At 58.4% G+C, this 25,030-nt stretch overlaps 1 protein-coding gene across 1 annotated transcript; it reads right to left on the bottom strand.

Annotated features, from left to right (window-relative positions):
• Nucleotides 1-172: 172 nt before the first annotated feature.
• On the bottom strand, nt 173-25,030 carry SPIRE2 (spire type actin nucleation factor 2). The gene is made up of 15 exons (XM_081108602.1): nt 24,729-25,030; nt 15,676-15,719; nt 11,175-11,531; nt 8,769-8,849; nt 8,501-8,665; nt 8,051-8,137; nt 7,731-7,854; nt 7,460-7,629; nt 6,694-6,883; nt 5,542-5,663; nt 4,298-4,432; nt 4,106-4,173; nt 2,234-2,261; nt 1,385-1,500; nt 173-1,074 (listed from the first exon to the last, which is right to left on the bottom strand). Exons 1-15 carry the CDS (start codon nt 24,997-24,999, stop codon nt 852-854), a joined length of 2,181 nt encoding a protein of 726 aa, XP_080964728.1. The 5' UTR covers nt 25,000-25,030; the 3' UTR covers nt 173-851.

Genomic DNA, 25,030 nt, shown 5'->3' on the forward strand with positions numbered 1-25,030 from the left:
GGAGTGGGCCTGAATGCCCTCATCTCATGATGGGCATCCTGACTCTGCCTGGGGCGGCGGGGGATGCGGGACAGGTGGCCCCTCAGCCCAGCTTCTGCGCTTGGAGAACACACCCACTGCTGTGGCTGGGTAGTCCTTAGTCCACGCCCCAGACGGGAGATTGTGAGACCACCTTTATTGGGCCAGAGTGGCCGTGAAGACACACTTACAGGGCTCCTCCCGGTAACCAGACCGAAAGCATTGCAGGGCATGGTGTCGGGAAGGGAGTGAGTTTTGCTCCAGGCTTCCAAGGGGGTGGCCCTGGGACACCTGCCTGGGAGAATCTCGGCCCACTCAAGCTCCCCAGGTGCCCCCACAGCCCATATCCTGAGAGGGGAGCACAGATGCAAGTGGGACGCTCTAGTTCACCTGTGGACCAAGACGCCCTTCCATGCCTGGACATCTGCCCAAGGAGGGATGGAGCACACACACAGGGGCAGGGTCCTCCCCAGAGCCCCACCATCCCTTGCCTCCAGCCTGCCCCCCTTTCTATCCTATGCCATCCCCACTCCACCCACGGAGTCTTGAGAGGAAACAGCCTCCCTGGGGAGGATCCTGGAAATAAGCCTGACCCCAAATGGGCTTGGGGCCAGGAAACATATATAAATATATCGGCTGTGTATATGTTATATAAATGTATATGTATATATATATATATATATATATATGTACATGCACATTCCGGAGGCAGCTAGCAGCTGTGCCCCAGGATGGGGAGCGCTCAGCCTCATCCAGAACTGGCCCGGCTCCTCCCCAGAGGCCTGGCCACCTTGCAAAGCCTCGGGCCAGGTAGCCTGGGGTAGCAAGGGCTGTCACTTGAAGTCCAGAGTCCAGGTGTTGGGGATGTAGAGGGACTGGGTCTGGCGGGCACGGCGAGGGGTGGTGTTGAGGGCATCCACGCTCTTGCGGCTGGAGCACACCACGTCAGCCACGAAGCTGGTGCAGTCGCTGCAGACGTCCTTCAGGACACAGCCGTGGGTGTACATGTGAGGGAACTCCTCCTCCACACTCTGCCACTGGGGCCTCTGCAGGGACCTAGGGAGGGACAGGGGCGTCAGGGAGGCCCCCCACCGTTTCTCCACGTCCACACCCCCTCCCCCTGCATCAGGCACGCAAGGTGTTTGGAATGAACATGCCGAACGAAGTGCACCCTGGAAAAAGCTCTTCCTCGAGAGGAACCTGAGTCCTGGGCCCTCACCACCCAGCATGGTTTCCATCTCATGCTACTCAGCCCCCAGACGTCTGCATCTTGTTTCCTTGGGGCGTCCCAGGAAACGGGACACCTCCCACTCCAGCTCCTGCGTCACCGCATTGCCTGACACACAGGGTTGGCAAAGGCACGCACTGGAAGGCGTCTCTCCGCTGTGTGGCTGTGGCTCTGGCAGCTGTCACCCTCTGAGGATTCTCAAAGCCCAGCGTGTAGACAGGGATGTGTGCAAACTTCTTGGAGGGCATCTTCATCTGCAAACAGGGTTGTGGGTGGACAAAGGCTTCCCTAGAGACAATCTAGGCACACTCGCCCCTGCAGCTCTCTCAATCCCCCCCCCCCCCCCCCCCCGCCTGGCACCTGCCTCCTTCCACACACCCAGCACGGCTGCCCATATACAGGCACGGAGCAGGCACTGTGCGTTTTACACCATGCAGGGTCTAGTGTCGGGCCCCGTGTATAGCAAATACCTAACGCAGGACAAGGTGGACACTTTTCCATGGCCAAGTGGCCGGATATAGAGTCAGGGTCTGAAAACTGGTGATGAAAATCCCTCTTAAGCAGGTTCCTGTTTCTGGGCTGAGGCGTAACGGGGTGACACACTTATACATGTCATTGCCCGCTTACCTCAGTGCACACGTGTGTACGCAGACACCTGAACTGCTATAAAGAGCCTCCAAACACACTCAAGGAAGTTGCAGGGTCAGAAGCTAGGACTCTCGAGGGGAAGTGAAGGGTTTCTTGGCACTGTCCTACTAACATGGAATGTTAACAAAAAGCACCTACTAGGGTCTTTTAAAACTACAGTCTCGGAAAGGGTAGGAATGGATTCTGCCTGGGAGGAGGAGGTGAGAGATGAAAGATGAATGGTGTCATCTGACAGGAGACTGCAGCCACACACACACACACACACACACACCACCCCTTGTCAAGCAGCAGAATACCTGGATGCCTAGAGGCCTTGCTCAGACCCCAGGTGAGCCTCACCTTTATGCTGCAGGAAGTGCAGACGGCTCTGGAAGGGAAGAGGAAAAGCGTCAGTGCTGAAGAGGCCCGGGAAGGACAGCTGCTTCCGCGTAGATGTCCCACCAGCACCCCTGCCGGTCAGCTGCCCTGGCCGCCTGCTGGGCCCCTGGTCGCTTCCGTACTCATTGGTTCTTCTTTAGAATATCGGGTCTGGAGGGAATGAGAACACTCCAGACCCGATATTCTACAGAAGAACCAAGAGGGGCAGAACAATTGTGGGTGTAATACTAAGTAAAAAGAGAAGCAAGATTTGGGAGTCCAATGAGTACTGAGGCGACCAGAGGGCCTTCCGTTTTAAGCAGTGATGGACATCTCATTCCCCGCACCTGACTTCAAAAATAAACACTTTCTTGTGAAAATGTGAACATAAGAATTGTAATTTAGAGGATGGAATCCTCTCCTCTAAAGCCCCACTCCTCAGAGGTGATCCCTGCTAGCAATACAGTCTTCATTCTCCTGATGTAAGTGTATGTTAACAAAAAGTACACTTCAATAAAAATACTGTTTTATAAAGATGCATCAGGGGCTCCTCCACATTAGTACAAATTGTCCAAATTCATTTTTTATGCCCAGCCAGTGAGGCTCAGGGTTTGAGCATCGACCTATGAACCAGGAGGTCGCAGTTCGATTCCCAATCAGGGCACATGCCCAGGTTTTGGGCTCGATCCCCAATAGGGGGATGTGCAGGAGGCAGCCAATCAATGATTCTCTCTCATCATTGATGTTTCTATCTCCTCCTTCCTCTCTGAAATCAATAAAAAATATATAGTAAAAAATTTTAAATTATTATCCCACTCTGGCCCATGAATTACATTTCCACCATGGCCGGTGGGAGCAGACACTATTCATGGAACTGTCCCTTTAAACCTTTAGGGGAGGGTCAGTAAACTTTTCCTTTAAAGGGTTATGTAGTAAATGTCTAGGTGTGACTAAATAATGAATAATCAGTAAACAAATGGGAGTGGCTGTGTCCCGGTAAAACTCTATTTACAAAACAGGCAGTGGCTGTGTTGGCCCATGGGCTATAGTTTGCCAATCCCTGCTCTAGGATGATTCTTTCAAAGCCTCCAGTCCTGCCCTAGCCAGGGGATAGGACATCGGCCTGCGGACTGAAGGGTCCCGGCTTCAATTCCGGTCAAGGGCACATGCCCGGTTGTGGCCTCGATCTCCAGTTGGGGGCGTGCAGGAGGCAGCCGATGGATGATTCTCTCTCATCATTGATGTTTCTATTTCTTTCCCTCTGCCCTCTTCTCTGAAATTAATAAATACATATAAAAAAAGCCTTCAGTCATTTCCTTGCATGTATGTGCTGATCGATACTCTGCTGAATACTCTAAGTACTCTGCTGAATACTTCTGCATGTCTGAGCTTGCTCTCCAGACAGCTCGCTCCTCTCTGGACTCCTTGCTGGGGGACTCTGGAGCCCTGGTCTCCCTGGGTTCTCTAGGCTCAAGGAGCCAACCATTTTCTGACTCATGACCTAGCAGCTCTCGGCAGTTGAGGCAGTCACAGGGCTAACCCATATTCTTCCTGTTTGCTGCCTGATATCCACTGTCTTAAAAGCCATTGCTTCACATATTTTGGCTTTTGTTTTTGTTCTTGTGTTTGTTGTGAAGGTGCCTGTTACCCCACCTTGGCTGAAAGTGGGAACCCCTTAGCTATTAGAATTAAAATAAAAAATGTTAAGTTCGGTTCCTTAGTTGCAATATCCACGGTGCAGGACAGGACCCCCACCACCACAGGAAGTTCCACTGGACAGAGCTGACCTAGAGCCTTCTCACCCCGCCTCCCATGGTGATTCACAGCCAAGCCTGGTGCTTACAGAAGGCTCACCTCTTGCAAAAGAGACAGGTGGACGGCCAGGAGAACAGCGGGAACTTGGTTCGGCAACAGCAGCAGATCTATAAGAAAAGGCCTTGTTAGAGCCCAGTTTAGTCCAAAACTCACTGGATCCAGTCCTGTCCCCCCCAGACCCCCACCCAGGGCTCCGGCGGGCAAGGGACAGGGCGGGGTGCGGGCCCTCACCTTGCCCTTCTTCAGGCTGCTGAAGAGCTCCTTGTTCTGCAGGAACTTCTCCATCTCCGCCTTCACCAGCACACGGCGCACGTCCATCACCTCCTCCACGGTCAGCGCCAGGCTCTCCACGGGGTGGCTGAACTCCTGGGGCGGGAGGGTCCAGGGTGGGGCTCCCTCAGGCCCTCTCTACAAGTGCCCTTCCCCAAGGACCCTGACGTCCGTCCTCCTGGCCTCAGTCTACCCGAGCCCTGCGGACGCCCCCCAGGGGCTGAGCCGGACCCTGAGCCACATCTGGATCCCTGACCCTCAGCAACTGAGAGAGACAGTACATGTTCGTTGTTTTACGCTGCTGAGTCTGGGGCAAGTTTCCATACAGCAAATGGTAACATACAGAACTCGGGAAGCATTACCTGTCGCGGGGGAATATTAAGAACAACACTACCTTGCCTTCACACAGCTCTTACACTTTTCAAAGCATTTTAACATCTGTTCTCCTTTGAGACTCTTTTAAAAAATATTTTTAAAATTTACTTCAGAGAGGAAAGGAGAGAGAGAGAGAAACATCAATGATGAAGAGAACCATTGATCGGCTGCCTTCTGCACGTCCCCTATCAGGGACCTAGCCGGCAACCCGGGCATGTGCCCTGACTGTGAATGGAACCTGGAACCCTTTAGTCCGCAGGCTGATGCTCTATCCATTGAGCCAAACTGGCCAGGGCTCCCCTGAGCCTCTTGATAGAACGTCAAGTAAGTGATAGAGACCACACCCCTGACATCTCTCCACATGCCAGCCAGCGGCCCCTTTGATAAAACCTCACTCCACGGCTCAGGTCCAAACGGGGGCCTCCAAACGTCAGCCAGTAGCTCTTCACAAGACAAGTCACAAAATTTCACCTGATGAGACTGAGGTGCAGGGAGGGCCAGCATCTTAGAGGCCGAGTCAGGACCGCCTCACCCCAATAAAACGCTCCCCTGTCGCCTCACGAAGCCCTCAAGGCACAGGGTTTCTCCTGCTTCCTAACCACAGAGCTGGGACAAGACTCCACATGCGGCTGCCCCTTGGCGAGGGCCTTCCGCGGGGGCCGCAGTGCTCACAAGGCCCAGGAGGTGGCAGCAGAGACCAACCTGCCCAGATGGCGGCCCAAGCAAAGAGCAGCCACAGACCCCGACCATGCCTACCCTCTGCCTGGAGCCTTGTCGGGATGAAGGGTGCACTCACCCAGCTGCCCTGGACAGCCAGGCCCCTCACTCACCAGCCACAGGTGACTGGGGTCGGCGGCCGCAGAGGCCTCTGGCCTGTCCTTCGCTGAGCGCAGGTCACTGGGTCGGGGGGAGCTGGGGTCAGCCTGGGACTGGACGCTCACAGGGAAGGAACCTGGAGGAAGAGTTTGGAAGCCACGTCAGAACAACCCGGCAGAATCCTGGTGTGGGAGGGCTGCCAGGGGCCGAGGGAGACGCCAGATGGGCAGCGGGAGCCAGTGGGTGGTTTCATGGCAGAGGCGGGAATCCTCAGGCAGAGGGTCAGAGAGAGAGCATGTCACCCCATCACAGCCCATGCAGTGCAGGGGCCCAAGGGATCCTTGAGGGAGTCTGAGCCCATGAATGAGCCAACGCGATGATGGAGCCACGGCAGCCACGGTGCTGGCCACGCAAACCAGACGTGCTGGCCACACAGGGCCTTCCTGCTGGGGGCCCCGCCCACTGCATTTCATACTGGAGGAAGGAAGCGCAGAAGGCAGGCTAGCCCACCATGGGGTCTGAGTTTTGAGCAGAGTTTGGGGGGACAGTGAGGTGTCACCTGGCCTGGCCTGGACCTCTTCACGCCAGAGAGTGAGTCATAACTACCAAATGGGACTGTCCTGAAAGAGGACCGTCACATGCTACGGTGACCCCGAGGGCAGCGAAGGGGCCTGGCCATGTCTGTCCTGCTGGCATTTCGTGGAGCACAGCCTGTACAAGGGTGGGACTAACCTCACGGCCACAAGGACCGATCTGTCGTCTGTGCTGACCGACAAGGAGGAGGAGGCACCCCGCCCCCGTCTGGTTCACTGAGGACACAGGCCCACCGACAGAAACACAGCCAGCAGGACCTATCACTCAGCTCCCCTCTCCATCCATCTGCCCATCCGTCCACCCCTCTATCCATCTTCCGACAGTCATCTGTCCATCCGCCCAGCTTTCTTTCTGTGTACCAATAGACTAAGAGTGATTACCTGTAGGTAATGGGTTTGTGAGCATGTTTTTAGTTTTTAAAAAGGTTTTGCAGTGAATATGGGTTAGTAAGTTGTCAAGTTAAAAAAAGTGGGGTGCGCCTGCCTGAGCTGGTGCAGACAGTGTGGGCCAAGGGACACGTACCCACAGGACAGGGCGAGGGCGAGGGAAAGGGGGTGAGAGGCGGCACTTGCCCTGCTCCTGGGTGCTCGGCCGCCAGGTGTGCATGCTGCCCGCGCGGGCCCGGCACGGCTCCAAGCCTCCTGGGGGCTGGGTGGCCGGCTGCAGGCCAGAGGCCACTTCACTCCGCAGCTGGACAAGGTCGTGCTCTGAGAAAGAGCGGTCCCGCTTCAGGGTCACATCCCCACACGGAGACTCTTCCTCCTGCGGACACACCAGACCCAGCCTGACCCTCACCTTTTGCCCACCAGCACCTCCTGCCCGTCCCTGGACTGAGGCACAAGACACGCGGTACTGCCGGGTCCATGGAAGCCATAGGGCCGTCCTCCAGCCACTGCCCAGCCTGACTGTCCTCTGGACAGTGGAAGGCAAGTGCCCCCCAAACCAGGCAATTCCCTGCAGCCTCTGGAAGGTCTGGTGTCAGGTGGAGCCCACTGACCTGTCCTCCACCTGGCCTTCCTGGCCCTGAGGCAGGGAGGACGGACAGGAGCCACGCTGGGACACGCTGGCTTTTCACATCAACCAGGGGCTGCTCAGCCTCCGGCCCCAGGATGGCAGCCCTCTTGTGCTACGGGAACGGGGTGGGGGTGCAAGGCCACTGTCCCTGTCACCCCGGAGTCCACCATGCTCGCGCCCAGGGAAGGACACCTGCGTCGGCAGAGGGCACTGCCCGAGGCTCTGAGCAGCGGGCGCCCCACACTGGAGGCTGCGCCTGGACTTGCTCAGCCCCTCCTCACTTCCTGCCCCCCCTGGTCTCTCTCAGGAGCCTGTGAGTCTGACCTCAGACGTGTTCATCTCCTCCATCTCCGCCAAGGTGGGCGCCTTGAGCAGGACCCGGGGCCGTGGGCGTTGGGCACAGCTCCCGGCATCCGCGACGGACAGGTTGATGCAGGAAGTGGACTTGACGTCCCCGGAGCAGGCGTTGAGGATACAGGGCAGAGAGCCAAACCCTGGGGGAGTCAAACCCGGGTGGCGGGGGCAGGACAGGATGTCAGGGGGGAAGAGTGCAGGGAGGGGGGAGGAGCGGCAAGGAAGGGGGTCCCTGGCTCACCCCGGCCACCCCAGCGCTGGGCCCCCACGGGGCGCAGCCTCCGCTCCTGCTTGATCTCCTCCAGGATCTTCTCGTGCAGGGTCCTCTGCTTCTGGGGCAGGGGGCGGAGCCTTCTCTCTGAGACCTGCAGGGGCGTGGCCGCACAGGGGGCAGTTAGGGAGACCCACCAGGAGCCCTGCACAGCGGGGAGCAGACGGTGTCCAGTGAGCTCCCGGGGACGCGTCCATCGAGACCAACCCTCAGCACCTCCCTCTGCACAAATGCCACGCTGTCCGCCGGTCCGGGAAGGGGGCCCAGAGGTGAGGGCACCGAGCTGGCACCTGCTTCAGCGGCGGCCTGGAGCGGATGAAGTCGAGGATGAGCTCGTGGGCGTCCTTCTTCACCCTGGGAGGGATGTCCCCATCGACCTGTGGGGGCGGGCGGCGGCTCAGGGCCTGGTCCTCATGTCCTCCTCCCTCTGGCCGTCAGTGTGGCCCAGGGTCCTGCTCACGGTGCCCACATTGGCGCCGCCCCACACTTCCCTGCGTCTGGGGTTCTTCGTGGGAAAACGGGGCCGTGGCACCACCTCCCGGGGTCGTCACAAGAATATTCTTAGGGTGACAGCGGCAGCGGCCACAGGGGATTCCACTGGACCATCCTGCAGCCTCCGCATCTGCCCCCGGTCACACTAGGAATCGGGGCCACGGCTGCCTGCTCCCACGGGACGCCCAGCAGCGGTGGCCAGCACACAGGTGGGGAGGGGAGGCGCGGCAGGCGCCCAGCCAGCTCACCATGACCTTGCGCAGCTTGTAGTTCCTGGCGCGGATGTCCTGCATCAGCATCTCGAAGGGGGTGAGCTGGAACTCGGTGGGCAGCGGGTTGAACTCCTGCTCCTGCACCTTCTTGAGCTTCACTCCGTGGCGAAGCTCACGCATGAGCTGGACCCAGAGTCGGGCCTGGGCCCCGAGAAGGTGAGAATGGCCCTGAGCCCTGGCCAGGACTCCCGGGGCCTTCCAGGCACAGGTCCTCGGGGTCCCGGGTCAGGGAGCCGCGTCTTACCCAGTCCGTGTGCCTCAGGTTGTCAAGCTCCACCAGGGGCTGCTCCGCCTGTGGCTCGTCCTCACGAAGCTTCTGCAGCATCTGTGGGTCCAAGAGAAGGTGGGAAATGGCAGCTCAGGGTGTGGGCGCCTGCCGGGCCGTCACTGTGGCCTGTCTTTACCACACGGGCTACTATTCCACCAGCAAGACTAGGGCCCAGGCTCGGGCGCAGAAAGGTATCTGGGAGAACTAAGCCATCGGCCACGGAGCCACATGGGACACCTGGTGCCCCATCGCCATCCCTGGCAGCTTCTCCTTGGCAAGGGCGGGGACAAGAGCCCAGCACCCACAGAGAGCCTCTCCTGCCTGGTCTGCGTGCCCCAGCGAGGCGTGGGGCCCCCGAAGAGGGCACGGAGCCGCTCCCCCGCGTCGGAAGCATTTTCCCTCAGATCCCAGCTCACAGCCCGTCCCCAGGAAGGCCTTTCTCAGCCTCTTCACCTGGACCACACCCGCCCACCCGCTCAGCACACCCACGACCACACCTCCGCCTGCAGACCCAGCTACAGTTCTGCATTCATCTGCCTCTTCAATGGTAGTCTGCGCTAGTGACTCCATGAGGCCAGAACCACATTTTCTGTCTTTGTTTTTTTCCTCATGTTGGTATTCCTGTCTCCTTAGCACAGAGTGGCACATGCTAGGCCTTAAATGTTGGTTGAATGAATGAATGGATGGATGGGTATATGGGTGATGAATGATGGATGATGGGCAGGTGGGTGGGTGGATAGATACATGGATGGATGGATGGATGGATGGATGGATGGATGGATGGATGGATGGATGGGTGAGAGGGTGAGTTACTCAGCAAGTCCTGGAAAACAGTCAGGTATGTATTTTATGGGCTGGGGAAATGCCACCAGCATGTTCAGGGCCATAGGAGGGCATCAGGGATTGTTGGGTAACCACTACGCTGAGAATTTGAGAAGAAGCTGCTAGGTTTGCTGCCTCCATTGTCCTGGGTCTTGGCAGCATCTGGGGTGTCTGTTCTCACCAGCTCCCCCACCTGGAGAAGAATCTGCCCTTCAGCACACAGCCCCCCCCCCCCCCCCCTGCCAACTAAGACAGAACCGGTTTCCCTGGCTTTAGCCCCAAGCCACTTGCCAAACTGCTCTAGAAAAGGCTGTCAGGTCTGAGAAGCACAAGGTAGTGATTCTAAAAATAGGCCTGTGTGTGACCTGGTGGTCCCTGTGGGCAAAGGGCAGAGGTGTGTCTCCCATCCTTCCTGGAGCAGCACACTTGTCCCTGAGCAGCCGGTGTCCCCCCCGCCCCCCACCCCACCCCCGAGAGAACCGCCTTGCACTCCCTTCACCACCAATTCCCTGACGTTCTCATGGGTCAACTGCTTGAAATCTAGAGCTTTTTAAAAGAAAGAGCGTCTGTCCTCTGGGTCAGAAATCAATCCCAGCCATGGAACGATGACTTCTGAGCACCCACTAACTGGAGCGTTAGCAGGACATCTCCAAGATGCAGCGGAGGAGTGGGGAGGGATGGTCTGTGGGAGACGGGCAGGGGCCGAGGAGCCACCCCCCTTGGAGTATTGATGGGCTGCAGACAAGCCAAGAGGCTCATCGACTGGCTTAGTCCTGAGCTGGGTCCCAGCCCCGCCAGTCAGAACAACCCTGAGAGCCTGCTCGGGCCAGAGGGTCAGGGAAGCTGCCCGGAACCCTTCTTGGTTAGAGGACACGAGAGACAGTGCCCGTGAGGGCTCAGGGTGCAAGCAGGGATCAGCACCGTTGAAAGAATACCTCCTGCACTCGCAGGAGAAGGGGGCACATGCCCCCGACTTCTCCAGGGTCCACGTTCTCCTCTGTGAGGTGTGAACGGGAAGCCGAGCTCCCCACTTCAGTTTCCTCCAAGACCCGGAGAGTTGAGGGGCAGACTGTCAGCTCCTAACTCTGAGACCACCCAGGGGCAGGGCAGCCCTGGGGAGACCACCAGCGGAGGCCCAGCTGGGCCCTGTGCGAGCTCTGGGACTAGGAGAGGGACACGGCCGCTCGAGCCTCCAACCGCTCTTCCCTAAAACAGGCGACAACCACACGGGACTTGGTTACCCTCTGCCCCAAGGCTCCAGGCACCCCAGCACCTCTGTGGGTCCTGGGGGCAGGGAGCAGCGGCTGCCTTTAGCACCTCATCTTGAGGAGGAACAGCACCTGCCCAGGTGAGCTGGAGGCAGGAGGCTGATACCTAACTGAGAGGCCTCTCCAAGCCTCCCGTTCCCTCGATCCCTCCCGTCCCCTCCCCCTCCTGCCTCCTCCTGAGACCCCTCCCTTTTGCTCACCACCGGCGCACGGGGTCCCCCACCCTGTCCTTGGCCCCTTCCCCCTCCTGCCTCCGTCCACCCTGTCCCTCCCCACCCGCCTCTCTGCTCACCTCCTTGGCCTCGCGGACCCTGGCCAGGAAGGCCCGCAGCTCCAGCGTCTCCACGAAGAGCGCGCGGCACACGGCCTGGTAGTGGGCCTGCGCGCCCCTGGGGTCGGTCAGGCGCGCGGCGCACAGCCGCATGGCTTGCGTGAAGGTGCGCACGGCGCGGGGGCCGCCCTCCGCCTCCTCCTCCTCCTCCGGGCCCCCGTAGCCCTCGTCCGCCGCGCTGCAGCCTCCGTCCTCGCAGTCGCTGTTGGCCATCAGGTCGATGAGCCGCTCCAGCTGCGGGCTGAGCTCCCGCTCCTCGCTCTCGTCCAGGCCCCAGTCCAGTGCGCGGTAGATGGCGAAGCCCAGTGACTGCACCATCTGTGGGACGGGGTCCAGACCATCAGGGGCAGTAGGGGGGTGGGGGGAGGGCACCACCGGAGAGGGACGGGGCTGGGCCTGATCACAGGCTGACAGTGCGATGGAAGCAGCCTGTCCTCCACGGGTGGTGTACCATGGGGCCGCCAGAACAAGACCCTGGCCCCCAAGTAGCTCAGCCACTGGGAAAACATTGGCCAGCTCTTACAACCGAACACGCATTTACCACGTGATCGGCCACCCGTCTCCCAGATGTTTAACCAAGAGAAGGAAGAACAAGCATCCACAACGCCTCGTCCTGGGATGCCCACAGCGCCCACGCCTGGGTCCAACCGTCTCCCCTGGTGGACGGCACACAGTGTGGCCCCTTCTCAGAGTGAAAGCAGAGACCACTGCGCCCCTCACACCCCACACGCAGAGGGGGGCCGGCCCAAATCCCCGCCGGGCGTGGTTCCCTGATGTCAAACTCGAGGCAAGATAAGTTTCCTCTGTAGCCACAAAAAGCAGGCCGGTGGTTCTGAGCCGGGCTGGGCTGGGGGCTGGAGGGGGGCAGGAAGCTCGGGCGATGGAAGAGGTCTGTGTCCTTGTGTGAAACCACATCTGTCAGAACCCGTCAAACTCGAGTGTAAAGTACACCCCCAAAAATTCGATTACAAAAGACAGTGGCATCCTAATTAAGTGCTATTCCTTTCATGTAACATGACAGACACTGTAAGTCTGAGCAAGACCAGCTTATTGATACACGCTGCTGGAATAAACCCCTTAACTCTGCATGATAAAGCCTGACACTTGAACTGATAAGAGATGACCTCCTCATTTAAGTATTTTAAACTGCATGTAAATGTCAATGTGTGTAAATTTTGCCTGAAAAAGAAAAACCTAAGAAATAATCGTATTTGTAACTGGTTATAACTGTCAGGACCCTAGCTGGGATTCACAAAGCTTTCTGTTTTTTGTTGTTTTTTTGTTTGTTTGTTTGTTTTTAAATATATTTTACTGGTTTTTTACAGAGAGGAAGGGAGAGGGATAGAGAGTTAGAAGCATCGATGAGAGAGAAACATCAATCAGCTGCCTCCTGCACACCCTCTACTGGGAATGTGCCCGCAACCAAGGTACATGCCCTTGACTGGAATCGAACCTGGGACCCTTCAGGCCACAGGCCAACGCTCTATCCACCGAGCCAAACCAGTTAGGGCAAGCTTTTTGCTTTTTAAAGTGCAATTAGCACATTAAAAATCTGTAAGCTAAGGTGTGGCTCAGAGGTTGACCTCCTATGAACCAGGAGGTCACGGTTGGATTCCTGGTCGGGGCACATGCCCAGATTGGGGTTGTGGGCTCCATCCCCAGTAGGGGGTGTGCAGGAGGCAGCCAATCAATGATTCTCTTCCACCATTGATGTTTCTATCTATCTATCCCTCTCCTTCCTCTCTCTCTAAAGAAAATCAATTGAAAAAAAAAAAAAGGACAATAGCTCTGCTTATGCTGGGCACTGTGCTGATCTGGCTGCCACCTAACTTTGCAACAAAGCACCGGTAACCTCCCGTGCCACAGGGCGGGCACAGAGGCACAGAGGCCAGGTCCCTTGCCTGCAGCTAGCAGCTGGCCGAGCTGGACTTGAGACTCTGGTCTGCCCGTGGCCTGGAGGGAGGCTGCGTGGTGGCAGGTGGAGCCTGGCCCTCACCAGGGCACCTTCCACTCCCCGACCATCTGGCCTCAGAGGACCCCCTGGCTCTCCTCTCACTTCCTGCCTTCCCACCACCCAGCACCCAGGAGCTGAGCAGAGCTGAGCTAAGGAGGGCAGACGGTGAGCGCCAGCATCGAGCAGGGGACGGGTGCGAGAACAGGGCTCTCTGTCCTGCAGACTGGCCTTAGAGAGCACCCTGAACCCGGAGGGTGCCTGGGAGGTCAGCCAGGCTCAGGGACTGGTGGAAGGGAAGGCTCCAGCCCAGAGGATCACGGATCGGCCGCCCAGCCAGTCCTGGAGGCTGTCTCACCTCTGCTTTAGGCAGGCGGGGTCACAGACCCAGCTTGAGTCACACCCGAGAATCACGAGTCAAAGGGTAGAGCCCAAGGCCTACAGGCTGCTGACACCTGACAGGTAACTGCAGGGCCCTGGCCAGGGGAGCCCCCAGGGCAGTAGGCCAGAGGACCCCCTTGTGCCCCTCAGGATGACTTGGTGGGCAGGAGCCACCATTTATTTATTTATTTTTTAGAGAGAGAGGAAGGGAGAGGGAGAGAGAGAGAGAAACATCAATGAGAGAGAAACATCATTGAGTGGCTGCCTCCTGCACGCTCCCTACTGGGAACCAAGCCTGAAACCCGGCCATGTGCCCGGACTGGGAATCGAATCGGTGACCTCTTGGTTCATGGGTCAATGCTCAAGCACTGAGCCACACCGGCTGGGCCAGAAGCCACCGCTCACACCAATTCCCATCAAGTCTTTCCTGGCCTGGAGGTAGGTGCCAGGAATAAACTTCATGTCTGTCCACTCTGGGTCTGACCCCCGGGCCCTGCTGACCCTAGTGGTGGCTCTGACCAGGTCTGTCCAATGGGGACCACTCTGCCACAGGGGACAGGACAGACAGAGGCAAAACAGAAAGGCCCTCACCCCAACACAGCACAGCGCCCCGCCATGGGGCCTCCCCCTCACTGTCCAGGCGGCGGCCTCCGCTAGCACCACGTCACTGGAAGGGTTAACTCCATCAGAGCACTCAAATGAGAGCTGCTCCTAAAAGCTTCTCTGTGCCCCATGCACCTGGAAGGCAGGCACTTGCTTTCCCATAAGGAGAAATCTGGGCAGCCAGCCAGAGTCCCAGGACCTCCAGCCCTGCCTGCGGGCGGCGGGCCAGCGGGGGTGGGGGTGGGGGGCAGCCCAGTAATGGAAGGAGCCACGGAGAGAAGGAGCTGATGCTGCAGGTCGGCTCCGGGAGCCGCAGTGAAAATCAGGGCCAACATGACAAGCGTGCCCCTGGCCGCGTTTCCTGGGTGGGTATCAGGTTAACCTGTGGGCCCCACGCACAACCCTCCAGATTAGGCACCCCCTAAAGTCCCTTGTAAAAAGCTGCAGAATTGATAACCATAGGTCTCCTTTGCAGGGGCCGGTGTGGACCGGAGGGACAGCCCTGGGGACACGGCTGAGGGCTGAGGGCTGAGGGGCGCCCTGTTCCTGGGCTGCAGATAAGCACCTTATACAGAGCACCATGGGGCGCGAAGGGGCCCGAGAGCCACGCGAAGCAGTGGAGATGAGTCTTGAAAACAGATTGTTGTTTTCCCCCCCAAACTCCAGAAAACTATACAGGATGGGGCAAGGTAGGTTTACAGTTGTTCGTATGGGAAATAATACAACAATTAATAAGTAATAACACAAGGATAAACTGTGTGTCCTTACAACGGTAAACCCACTTTTGCCCACCTGGTACGGAGGCAGCACAGAACTCAGAGCAGCCCCAGCCACACTGTTTACGCAGCCAAGGGCGGACCTGCTCACTGAACCCACATTACTGAGAGCTGCCAGCAGCTTTGGGATGGTTTTGTTATTGTTTTTAAATTCTCCACAACAGAGGATGCAGCCTCTTTCGGCCTGAGCTACCACCCCCCTCCGCTTAGTATAAAGCTGTGTTTAATAGATTGTATATTTGCATAAAACTGGTTTTTAAAAGGCAGTGGAATGATAAACATCAAATTCAGGACAAATTACCTGGGGGCAGGTCACTGGGGGCCACAGGGAGAAGTCCTACTGCTGAGGTGTGAGTTCTGGGGGGGGGGGGGGTGTAGGGGCTCCTGGGCATTGCTCATGCAGTTTTCCTCCATGGCCCCCTGACCCACACCCTGCCAGACTCTCTGGGCCCCCAAACATCATGCCACCCTCGCTTTCTCAGGAGGTGGAAGGAGAGGGGGGTAGGCTATCATGGCTCCCCCTCCCTTTAGGGCCATCGAGGCTCGGGGGCCCACACCACCCACGTGGGCTCCTCCCGTCCCCCAAACCTCTGGGGAAATCTCTTCCTCAGGTCCCTTCAATGAAGCCCTTAGAGAACTGTGTCTGTGTCCTGTCCCCCAAATCAATGGTGTATGTTTTCTAATTCATACTAAACAATGCACGTACGCTTTAATATGTATCAAGTAAACGTTAAAATTGTTCTGAAAATACCTGGGCTTCCGAACTGGCCGGTGACACCACCATCATTGTGGGCCCTGCAAGAGAGAACAGGCAGTCAGGACAGGCCTCACCCCTCCGACCCAGGAACGAGGAACGGGGGCCCAGCCACCTTCCCCTGGGGAGCAGACAGCCCAAACCCTCCGTTCCCACAGCAGGGAGCTCACAGTGGGCAGGGCCATGGCCATTTGGCCATTTGGAAAGACCCTGTAAGACCCAGCCATGAGCTGGATGCCCAGGTGAGGGGCCAGGACAGCAGGGCAGCCCCTGCCCACTCCAGGTGTGGAGCCGAGCCGAACGCCCCCAAATCACAGCAGAGCTCCCTGGCTGCCGAGCTGGGTAAGGGCATCAGTCACCACTCGATCTGGGATGGAGACCCGGGGGCAGGGGGCAGAGGGGGGCTTGTTTGCCCCAAGCTGTCCCCGCTAGGAAGTGGAGGTGCAGGGGGAGCTGCAGCCGCTCCTCTCCCTCTCCCCGCAGGGCCTCCCAGGATACCGGCTGGATGGGACCGGACCCAATGCTCCCACAGCCTTCCCTGAACTCGGCAGGTAGAGCTGCATTAGACGGAGGTCAGCTGCCTGACATTCCTTCTGGAGTGAGGGGGATGTAAACGCACCAACCGTGAAGCTGTCTGCTAAGTGAACCTGCTAACTACGCAAATATTTTCAAGATGCCGTCAAGCGCCAGGAAGATCGCCAAGATAAAGGGACTCCGTGTCGGACAGATTCAGTAAAATAACAGAAAACCCAGCACCAGCGGAGCTGAACCAGTGAGAGCCAGTGGCCCTGTGGCTGTGCTGGGCTCCAGTCAAAGTCTGCGGCTGGGCGGGGTGGAGGCCGAGGGAGAAATCGGACTCAGAACAAAGGTGCCCCCTGACCAAGAAGGGGGTGCAGCCAGCCTTCAGGGCTCCTCACTGACTGAGCCTGTCTCCGATTTTTAAAGAGAGTGGGGGGGAGGGGGGAGAGACAGAGAGAAACATCAATGTGAGAGAGACACATTGATTTGTTGCCTCCTGCACATGCCCTGACCAGGGCAGGGTGTCAAGCCTGCAACCATGTACATGCCCTTGACTGGGTTCAAACCTGGGACCCTTCAGTCCACAGGCCGACGCTCTATCCACTGAGCCAAACTGGCTAGGGCTCTGGTGGAAATAATTTTAATGCTTACATCCATGGCTGAAATAATCCATGTGTTAACCAAAGTAAGTGCTCAGGAATCTAACTGTGAACTTGGGGGGACTTCGGGTTGGGATGAGCAAGCTGCCCCTCGGTGAGGTTCGGGGCAATGGAGGCCGTGCCCAGCTCTCCACACAGAGCCCCTGGCTACCCAACGGACCCGTGATTTGTTACGGCTCCAGCGGCATCGCCACCTGACGGAGGCTGGTGCCATGACTCCCTCCTCACAGATGAGGAAACTGAGGCTCAGGTAGGTGAAGAAATGTACCCAAGACCACAGAACTAATCAGTGGCTGGGCTGGGACGCCCACACCGCACCCTGCCAGACCCCAAAGTGTAGAGACCTCACCCCCCAGAATACGCAGGCGTAACTACCAGCCAGGGCTTCTCGTCCCGGAGGGAAGCACGCCCTCGCCAAGACCGACTAGAAAGGAAGGCTCTCCGGTTCCGCTGTGTGAAGTCACAGGTGAGGCGGAATCGAGAAGCCACGAGTTCTCTTTGAAGTGATCCCGGCGTAGTAGGAAGAGATGAAAGGTGTCGTTTGAAGAAGAGTCTGTGGGGACTGCAGCCTGGAGTTCCCTGGAGCAGCTTCAAGAGGAAGTGCTTCACCTGCCGCCAGGTGGGTGGCGGGAGGAGGCTACCTGGCAGCCGTGGCCCCTGCAGCCTGGGGTGTGTGTGGAGGGGGAGGGGGGGCAGGGGCATAAGAAGCATTGTTCAGGCCGGATCCCTACCCACCTCTGCCACCTGTGGTCTGACCTGGGGTCTTGCCTCTCTGACCTCCTCTCCTCACCTGCAGATGGAGAAGACACCTGCCAAACTAACTCAAAGAACCAGAGGGAAGGAGGGCAGACACTTCCTGGATCAGATGGCCTGCAAGGACGTGGAGGTTGGGACCAGCGTGATACACTGTCCCAGCAACGGCAGGGGGCCTCCTACCTCCGGGGACTCCGGCCCAGGACTGGTAGTCTTGGGGTCAGGTCAGGGAATGGCGTGGAGGAGACCCCACCCATCTGGGGGGAGGCAGGCTATGCCTGGGCCCCCTGAGGCTGGACCCCAGGGGCCTTAAATACTGACAGTTACCGAAGACGACACAGCAGAGGGGACTCCCAGCCCAGAAGGCTCCTGCCTTTCACATCGCAGGCCTGGAGCAGCCGCGTGGCCCTGGGACAGACCGAGGCCGTGCTGGCTGTGGGACTGGCCCCCATTCCGCGCTGGTGGGAGATGACAAACACCCCAAAGACACACACCTCCGAGAACCGCACCTGCTGGCCTCCTGGCTAGCGTAGAAGGCACGCCCAGGTAGCATGCCCCCGCCGACCACCCACCCTAACAGCCACACCCGCCAGGGGACCCTGGACAGCCACCAAAGAGAGGGAGGTGTCTGTTGTAATGAGACAGGCCGAGCCCCCTTTTAAGGGAAGTAGCGGAGGGAACCCCGTGTTTGGGGGGGGGGTGTGCTGGGCCTTCCGCTGCGAGGAGGCTCGGACTGCGTTCGGTCACACTCTCTGAACTTGGAGCATTGACACACTGGGGTCAAGAAACAAATCTGTGTGCGGGTGTGAGAAGGGGCGAGCCAACCTCGCCGCCTCGCTCGGAGCGGGGTCTGCGGGAGAGCAGAGCGCGGAGTCAGACAACCTGTGTCGCTGAGCAGCCGCCTCCTGGGCCTGCTCTTAGAAAGCAGAGCTCCGCCGTCCAGGTCAGTGTGAGACGGAACAAACACCCTGGGCCTGGTATCGCCCGGCACCCACACATGCTTGCTCCTCATCAGGAAGCAGACTGAAGCTTCAGGGAAGGGACACCGAGACCCCGCACGCTCCCGAGGAAGGAGCTGGCGAAGGCGGGGAGGGAAGACGCCTGCCCGAAACCACGGAAGTCGTGTGTTTGTTTAGCAAACAGCTCTCTGGGCCAAAGGCTCTGTGTGTGTGTGTGGTGTGGCCCGTGTTCCCCACTTCACTTCCGCCAGTGCCTCAGGGTGGGTGAGGTCAACGTGCTTCGCCAGGAACTCAGAGTCACCCACAGGTTTCCCCCCGCGAGCAGGAGCCCAGGACCCCCAGGAGCCAAGTCAGTTCAGTGGAGACCGAGTTGGGAGATGTGTGCTGGCAGCGCCCTAAGCAATACACGCTCAGTCTTGCATCTTTTTTTTTTTTAAATCCTCACCCGAGGATTTTACCATTGATTTCAGAGAGAGGGAGCGAGGGAGAGACACATCGATTGGTTGCCTCCTGCACACGCCCCAACCGGGCCGGGGATTGAACCTGCATCCCAGGTACGTGCCCTGGGTGCCCGGACCGGGAATGCAACCTGTGACCCTTTGGTACTCGGGCCGATGCTCTAATCACTGAGCAACACCAGCCACAGCTGTCTCTGCATCTTCACAAAGTTCTGGGGCCTCCGTTCCTACAGACCCTCCGCTCCCAAGACCTGCCGGCGTCTCTCAGGGAGAGCCCAGGGAGACCCGCCGATGGTCACACCGACAGGCAGCAGCCGGAAGCGATGCCTGACATTCCACTCGGCTAGGGACGGCTCAAGTGAGCTTCTCCTTTAGTCCTCACTGTCGCCCCACTGTGCAGCCCAGAGAGGGTGAGACGTGCCCAGGGTCACCTGGCTGATTCACCCCCCGCCCCCAGCTGCTGGCCTCGCTTCCCAGACCCTGACATGTCCCCTTTGATGACAGTCATCCTGGTGCTGGAGGTGTCCCAGCAATGGCAGGGGAACCCCTTCTCAAGGGATGGCCCCAGGGACTGTGCACAGACAGGCGGTCCCACAGTGGGCCCTGGGCCCCATGGCATCAGCATGGGGGGAACGTGTCAGAAATGTGTATTCTCGGGCCACTCCAGACTGGGCGGAACGGATGCTTCAGGGTAGCCCGTGATCTGTGTGCCTGCATTTAGCACGTCCACCAGCGTGAAAACCGCCCCCCAAAAGCGTCGGAACTATAATTCCTGGACCCAGTGCTGCCGTTGCTGCTGCTGGAGGAAGTGCCCCTCCCACCGGCTGGCTTTTCCGCTCCGTGGTGGGCAGGACACTGTCGCAGCCTGTCCGTGCCCCCTCCCAGGCCCTGTGCACACAGCCTGTGACACTGCAGGGGCTGGGCAGCAGCGGAAGCGAGGTTGCTAACCATTGGACCTTAAGGCAGAGCATCTGGATTTCTCACCTCTGACGGTAAGAGAATGAACCTGTGTTGTTTCAAGGAGTAAATATGTGTAGTTTGTTACCGCACCCAGAGGGAACTCTTACACCCTATCCCACCGTCTCCCACTGTCCAGTCCCTGGGGAGAGGCCACAATGCCAGTGCCCTCCAGTGGGGACAGCAGTGCCCACGCTGGATGGATGGCGGTGCCAGACGGAGCTGGAGACAGTGAGGGGCGCTTCCCCACACGCCTGGCTCACCTCAGGCTGATTGACGGATTGCTGTTCACCGCCTCCAGGCAGCCTTCCTGGAGGCCCAACTCCCTCTGAGGTGTCTAACAGGATCAGAGCGAAACCCCAGTGTCTTCCTGTGGGTGATACTCACTAGAGTATCTGCTTAAATGCCTACATCCCTCAACCAGACCAACCAGTGCTACACAGCTGCCTCTGTGGGGCCACCATGCCCGGGTCGGGAGAGTGGGAGGACCAGGGCCCTGAGGGTGGCAGAGGGGCTGGAGCCAAACCCCAAGGGCCCCTCCTCAGGAGTCGAAGCCTCTCCTAGGAGCACAGGGCAGGTTTGCACGTGGGGGTGGGCCCGGCTGAGGCGGCCTCGCAGGCTCAGCGTCTCCTGGGGTCGTCGGTGCACAGGCAGTGTTACCCATGTCTCCCAGAGATCCCAGCTGGCCAGGGACTGCCTTCCTGTGAGGTCATGCTTGCTCAGAGGTGAGACTACACCGGGAATGCCATCTGCAAATACACCCAGCTCGGTCACACCCAGACCAGCGCCCTTCCCAGAGCTGCACACTCCCACACACACAGCGGCCAGCGGGGCCCTCACCTGGCTAGCTGCTCATGCAGCACCTTCAGCCTCCATGCCCATCTCTGAGGGGGAGCGGGTGTCCTCTGCATGGAGAACGTTTTACATCATCAAAAGTGTGCACATGAGCATGCATGTGTGCGTGTGTCTGTCTCTACGTGTGTGTGTATGTGTGTCTGTCTCTCTCCGTGTGTGTGAGAATGTGTCTCTGTGTGCATATCTTTGTATTGGCGTGTGCACATTTGTGTTCATGTATGTGTCTGTGTGCACGCGCGTGTGCGAATGTGTCTGTGTGTGCAATGTTTGTATTGGCGTGTGCACATCTGTGTGTGTTCATGCATGTGGCTGTGTCTCTCTGTGTGTGCATGTCTGTGTGTCTGTCTCCGTGTCTGTGTGTGCATGTGTCAGTGTGTATCTGTGACTGTGTATGTGTGTGTCTGTCTCTGTGTGCATGTGCACATATGGTGCGTACCTGTGTGTGCGTGTGTCCACATGTGCTTCCTGAGTCCAGGGTGGGTGCAGACTCTCTACTGATGCTCCCTCCACAGTCCTTCCCTCCCAGGCATATTCCACCATCACCCCAGTTTATGGAGGAGGAGTGGGGGTACCGGTGAGATGCCGAGCCCTGGCTGGAGGTAAAGGGTGGCAAGAGAACCCCAGCCCCATGGAGCTAATGACACAGGGATATCCTATCCAGTGCAGGGCAGACTGAGTTTCTGGGTTTGGAAGCCTCGTCCACACAGCACGGGTTGTACGGGGAGCTGCCTGCAGCTTTACCCTGGAGACTGCAGCGCTTGAGGGTCAGCGCCTCAGGTCCACAGGCAGAGAGGAAGGAGTAGGAGGGACCTGGAGGGACAGGTGCGACCTGGCAGACAGGTCACATGAGAAAAGGCAGGTGTGACCTGGCGGACAGGTCATGTGAAGCACTCAAGTGCTGAGGAGTGAGGCCCAGAAAAAGTTTTAGCATCAAAACTGACAAGAAAAAATATCAGAAAAGTAGGGCAGTGTGCAAATTAGCGGGGGGAAAATGGAGAAGGTATGGGGAGGGGAAAGAGAGGAGGGGATGGGCACCCAGCTGTGGAGAGCCCAGGGCCTGGAGAGAAGTACGTTTCACTGGCAGATACAGACCATGAAGGTGGGGTCTCACATCACGGTGACAGCCAAGCCCTGCACCAGGTGGACAAGTGCCACTGCAAGCATCCCAGGGCCACCTGATCTCCGACAGCTGCTGCGGTTAAGAAGCGAGCTTTGCCTGGGGCCATGGCTCAGCACAGCACTGCACAGGAAGCTTCCTGCCTCCATTAAAAAATAAAAATAAAAAAGGAAGCCTTTCCCATCAGGAGGCTCCATAATGGCCTCTTAAAATAACTCCACGTGTCACCTTGCTTTCCTTTTCCCACTTTTAAAAAAAGGGGCTTCTAAGCAGTTACGAAGATGTCTTCAGACTAAAGATTAGGAAGGGGATTGTCCCGGCTCCCCCATGCAGCCGAGGGGAGAAGGGTCCCATGGGCAAGTGAAGACACTATTAGTTGTTCCCCCAGGGTGGCTAAGTTTTGTGGTTGATTTCTTGAAAATTATTGTAAACATTTACTTAACCTGAGGACCTTCTCCTGATTGCTGTTTACAGCGAGGAATAACCACGCAGCTCCCCGCGGGGCCACTCCCTTATCATCACTCAGGCCCCGGAGGCCAGCGGGCAGTTGGTCTAAAGTTCCAGCTGATTCACGAGAGGTCAACAGGACAGAAAGTTAGATGATCCATTTTCCTTAATCTTGAAAAGGCAGCCTGTCACTAACCGACTCCACCTTTATGAGGCATGTTTATGATCAGAAACCAAAGATCGTATGGACTGGAAAATGAAATTGGGCTCCTCGATGGCATGGGCTGGTACCTCCCCATAGAGGTCAACCTAGGTGGCCACTCGTGAGCTTTGAACCCCAGCCCAGATTTCCAGTTGACTTGTGAGCATGGAGACAGCGGGACATGCTATTGGGTCTGCAATGACCAGGAAGAAGGGGCTGGAGAGATGGACAGTCCCTGACCACTCCCTGGAGGCCTGCCCTCTTGGTACACTTTGGAGAGTACCAATAAGAAACCCAGTGTGACTCTCACCGTTAGAGGGATGCAGGGCGCATCTCCGTTCTAACCAGCTGCTGCGATTTTGGGCAAACTATCTCCTACTCTGTGCCTCAGTTTCCCCATCATTACAATCAGAGGGTCAGGACCAGCAGTCCTGTCCTGTGGTGCCAGGAGCCAGACCCCGAGTTATATTGTCTCGGGGGGGGGGGGGGCGGGCACGGGGGTGGTGTTTTAATAAGGAAACTAGAGCTGCAGGAGAAACGATCTTTGTGAATAGGTAACCCCAGGGCTCTGCTGGCGAGGAGGCTGTGGTGCACCGGGCTCTTAGCCCAAGCCTTTTTTTTTTTAATGTGTTTTTATTGATGTCAGAGAGGAAGGGAGAGAGAGAAACATCAATGATGAGAGAGAATCATTGATCGCTGCCTCCTGCACACCCCCTACTGGGAATCGAGCCTGCAACCAGGGCATATGCCCTGAGCGTGACCTCCAGGTTCATGGGTGGATGCTCAACCACTGAGCCACACTGGCCGGGCCTAGCCCAACCTCTGAGGACAGTGGACTGAGTGCTGAACCCCAGCCCGGCCGCTTTCTGTGTGACCGTGAGTGGGCCTGTGCCTCAGCTCCCTGACAGGAAAATGGGAATGACAAGGCTTACAATGTTCCCCTGGCAAACTTCACCTGACTCGGCGCTTTCAGTGCAGAATAAAGCAGCGCACAGTGTCCCACAGCAGAGGGGGACGGAAGCAGGGCACAGGGACCAGGAGAAATAGAGCCATCATTCCAGGCAGGGTTCAGCAGACCCTCCCTGTTACAAGCAGCTGCCTCTTCCCTCTAGCTTTGCCCCGGCCCTTCGACAGCGGCTCTGCCTCGACGGCGGCTGCCCTGCCCGTAAGGATCTCTGCAAACCCACAGCTCTCGGGCTGGAGAGTGTCCAGCCCCTCCGGCACACACAGCGGCCTTTGTGCTTCCCGCAGGGTATCAGCTTCGGGTAATAGCATCATACACTCCATACCGGTATTCCGGTTCCCCAGGGAAGAAAACAATTTTTTTCTTTAAAGAGGCAAAAAGTCACCCAAATTCAGCACTCTGAATGGACTTCAAATACCTTTCAAGGGCTTAACTGTTGGTTCTTATTGATGATTAAGAGCAGAAAAACTACACAAGTTGTCCCCCAAGTTGTACACATGCTCCCTGCTCTCTAATGAACCCAGGAAATGGGTGGGAATCCAGGGAGGCACGGTCCCTCCTCCTCTCAGCCTCCAACCAACGAAAAAGACCCCAGGAGGACTTTAGTTCCTTTCCGGCCCAAGGCCCAGGGTGGATGCCACACCAGGAACCACCGGGAGGAAGAGGCCACAGCCTGAGACAAGGCCCTGGCCCAGGTGGGGAAACTCAGCCCCATGCAAGGTGCTCAGCCATCCAGTTCCTCTCCTCCGAGGCAAACAGGCCCAACCGCACAAAGCGCCTGGCACTGAGTTAGCAGAGGGGGTCCAGGTTGGGGGAAGGGTCCAGGAAAGGCAGGGGGTGCCCTAGACTGGGGGAGGGAGGCTTGCAGGTGGAGAGAGGGAAGCATGGGGAGGCGCAGGGGACTTCCATGCGCAGAGAGAAGGCGAAGGGCCCCCGATCCAGCAGAGAGGGGTCCAAAGGGGCGCCGGGTCCAGAAGAGGGTGGGACAGGGAGAGCGGACCCAGCAGAGAAGGAGGGAGGGAGAGAGGAGGGGTCGCCGCCGCAGCCCCAGGAGGAGCCCGCCCGCCCGCCCGCCCATGCCCGCCCGCCCGCCCGCCCATGCCCGCGGCGCTCCCCACCCTCCGCGCTCCTGGGCCCGGCCACACCCCCGCCAGCCTCACCCGCGTCGCCGGGCTCCGGCCTCGCGCCGACCGAGCCGTCCCTGCGCAGGAGGATGTCCGCCGTGTCCCGGATGCGCCGCCGGCCGCCAGGCGCGCCCCGCAGCCCGCGGCAGCCCTGGAAGCACACGGCCCACGCCTGCTCCTCGTTGATGGGCTGCTCGTACGCCTTCAGCACCTCCTCCAGGGACAGCTCCCACGGCTCGGGCCGCCCGCCGCCCGCCGCCCGCTCCGTGGCCGCCGCGTCCACGCTGGAGCTGCCGGCCCGGGCCATGGCCGCCCCATCATCGCCGCCTGCGCGCCCA

The sequence above is a fragment of the Myotis nattereri genome, assembly GCF_964212035.1.
Source record: "Myotis nattereri genome assembly, chromosome: 15".
NCBI lineage: Eukaryota > Metazoa > Chordata > Mammalia > Chiroptera > Vespertilionidae > Myotis > Myotis nattereri.

Excerpts from the sequence above, each read along its gene's own strand:
- SPIRE2 (XM_081108602.1), bottom strand. The coding sequence starts at position 24,999 with ATGGCCCGGGCCGGCAGCTCCAGCGTGGACGCGGCGGCCACGGAGCGG. Across the intron at positions 8,850-11,174 it reads GGGTCCGCGAGGCCAAGGAG|ATGCTGCAGAAGCTTCGTGA; the intron begins GTGAGCAGAGAG and ends TTGGACCCACAG. Across the intron at positions 7,630-7,730 it reads CCAGCGCTGGGGTGGCCGGG|GGTTTGGCTCTCTGCCCTGT; the intron begins GTGAGCCAGGGA and ends TGACTCCCCCAG.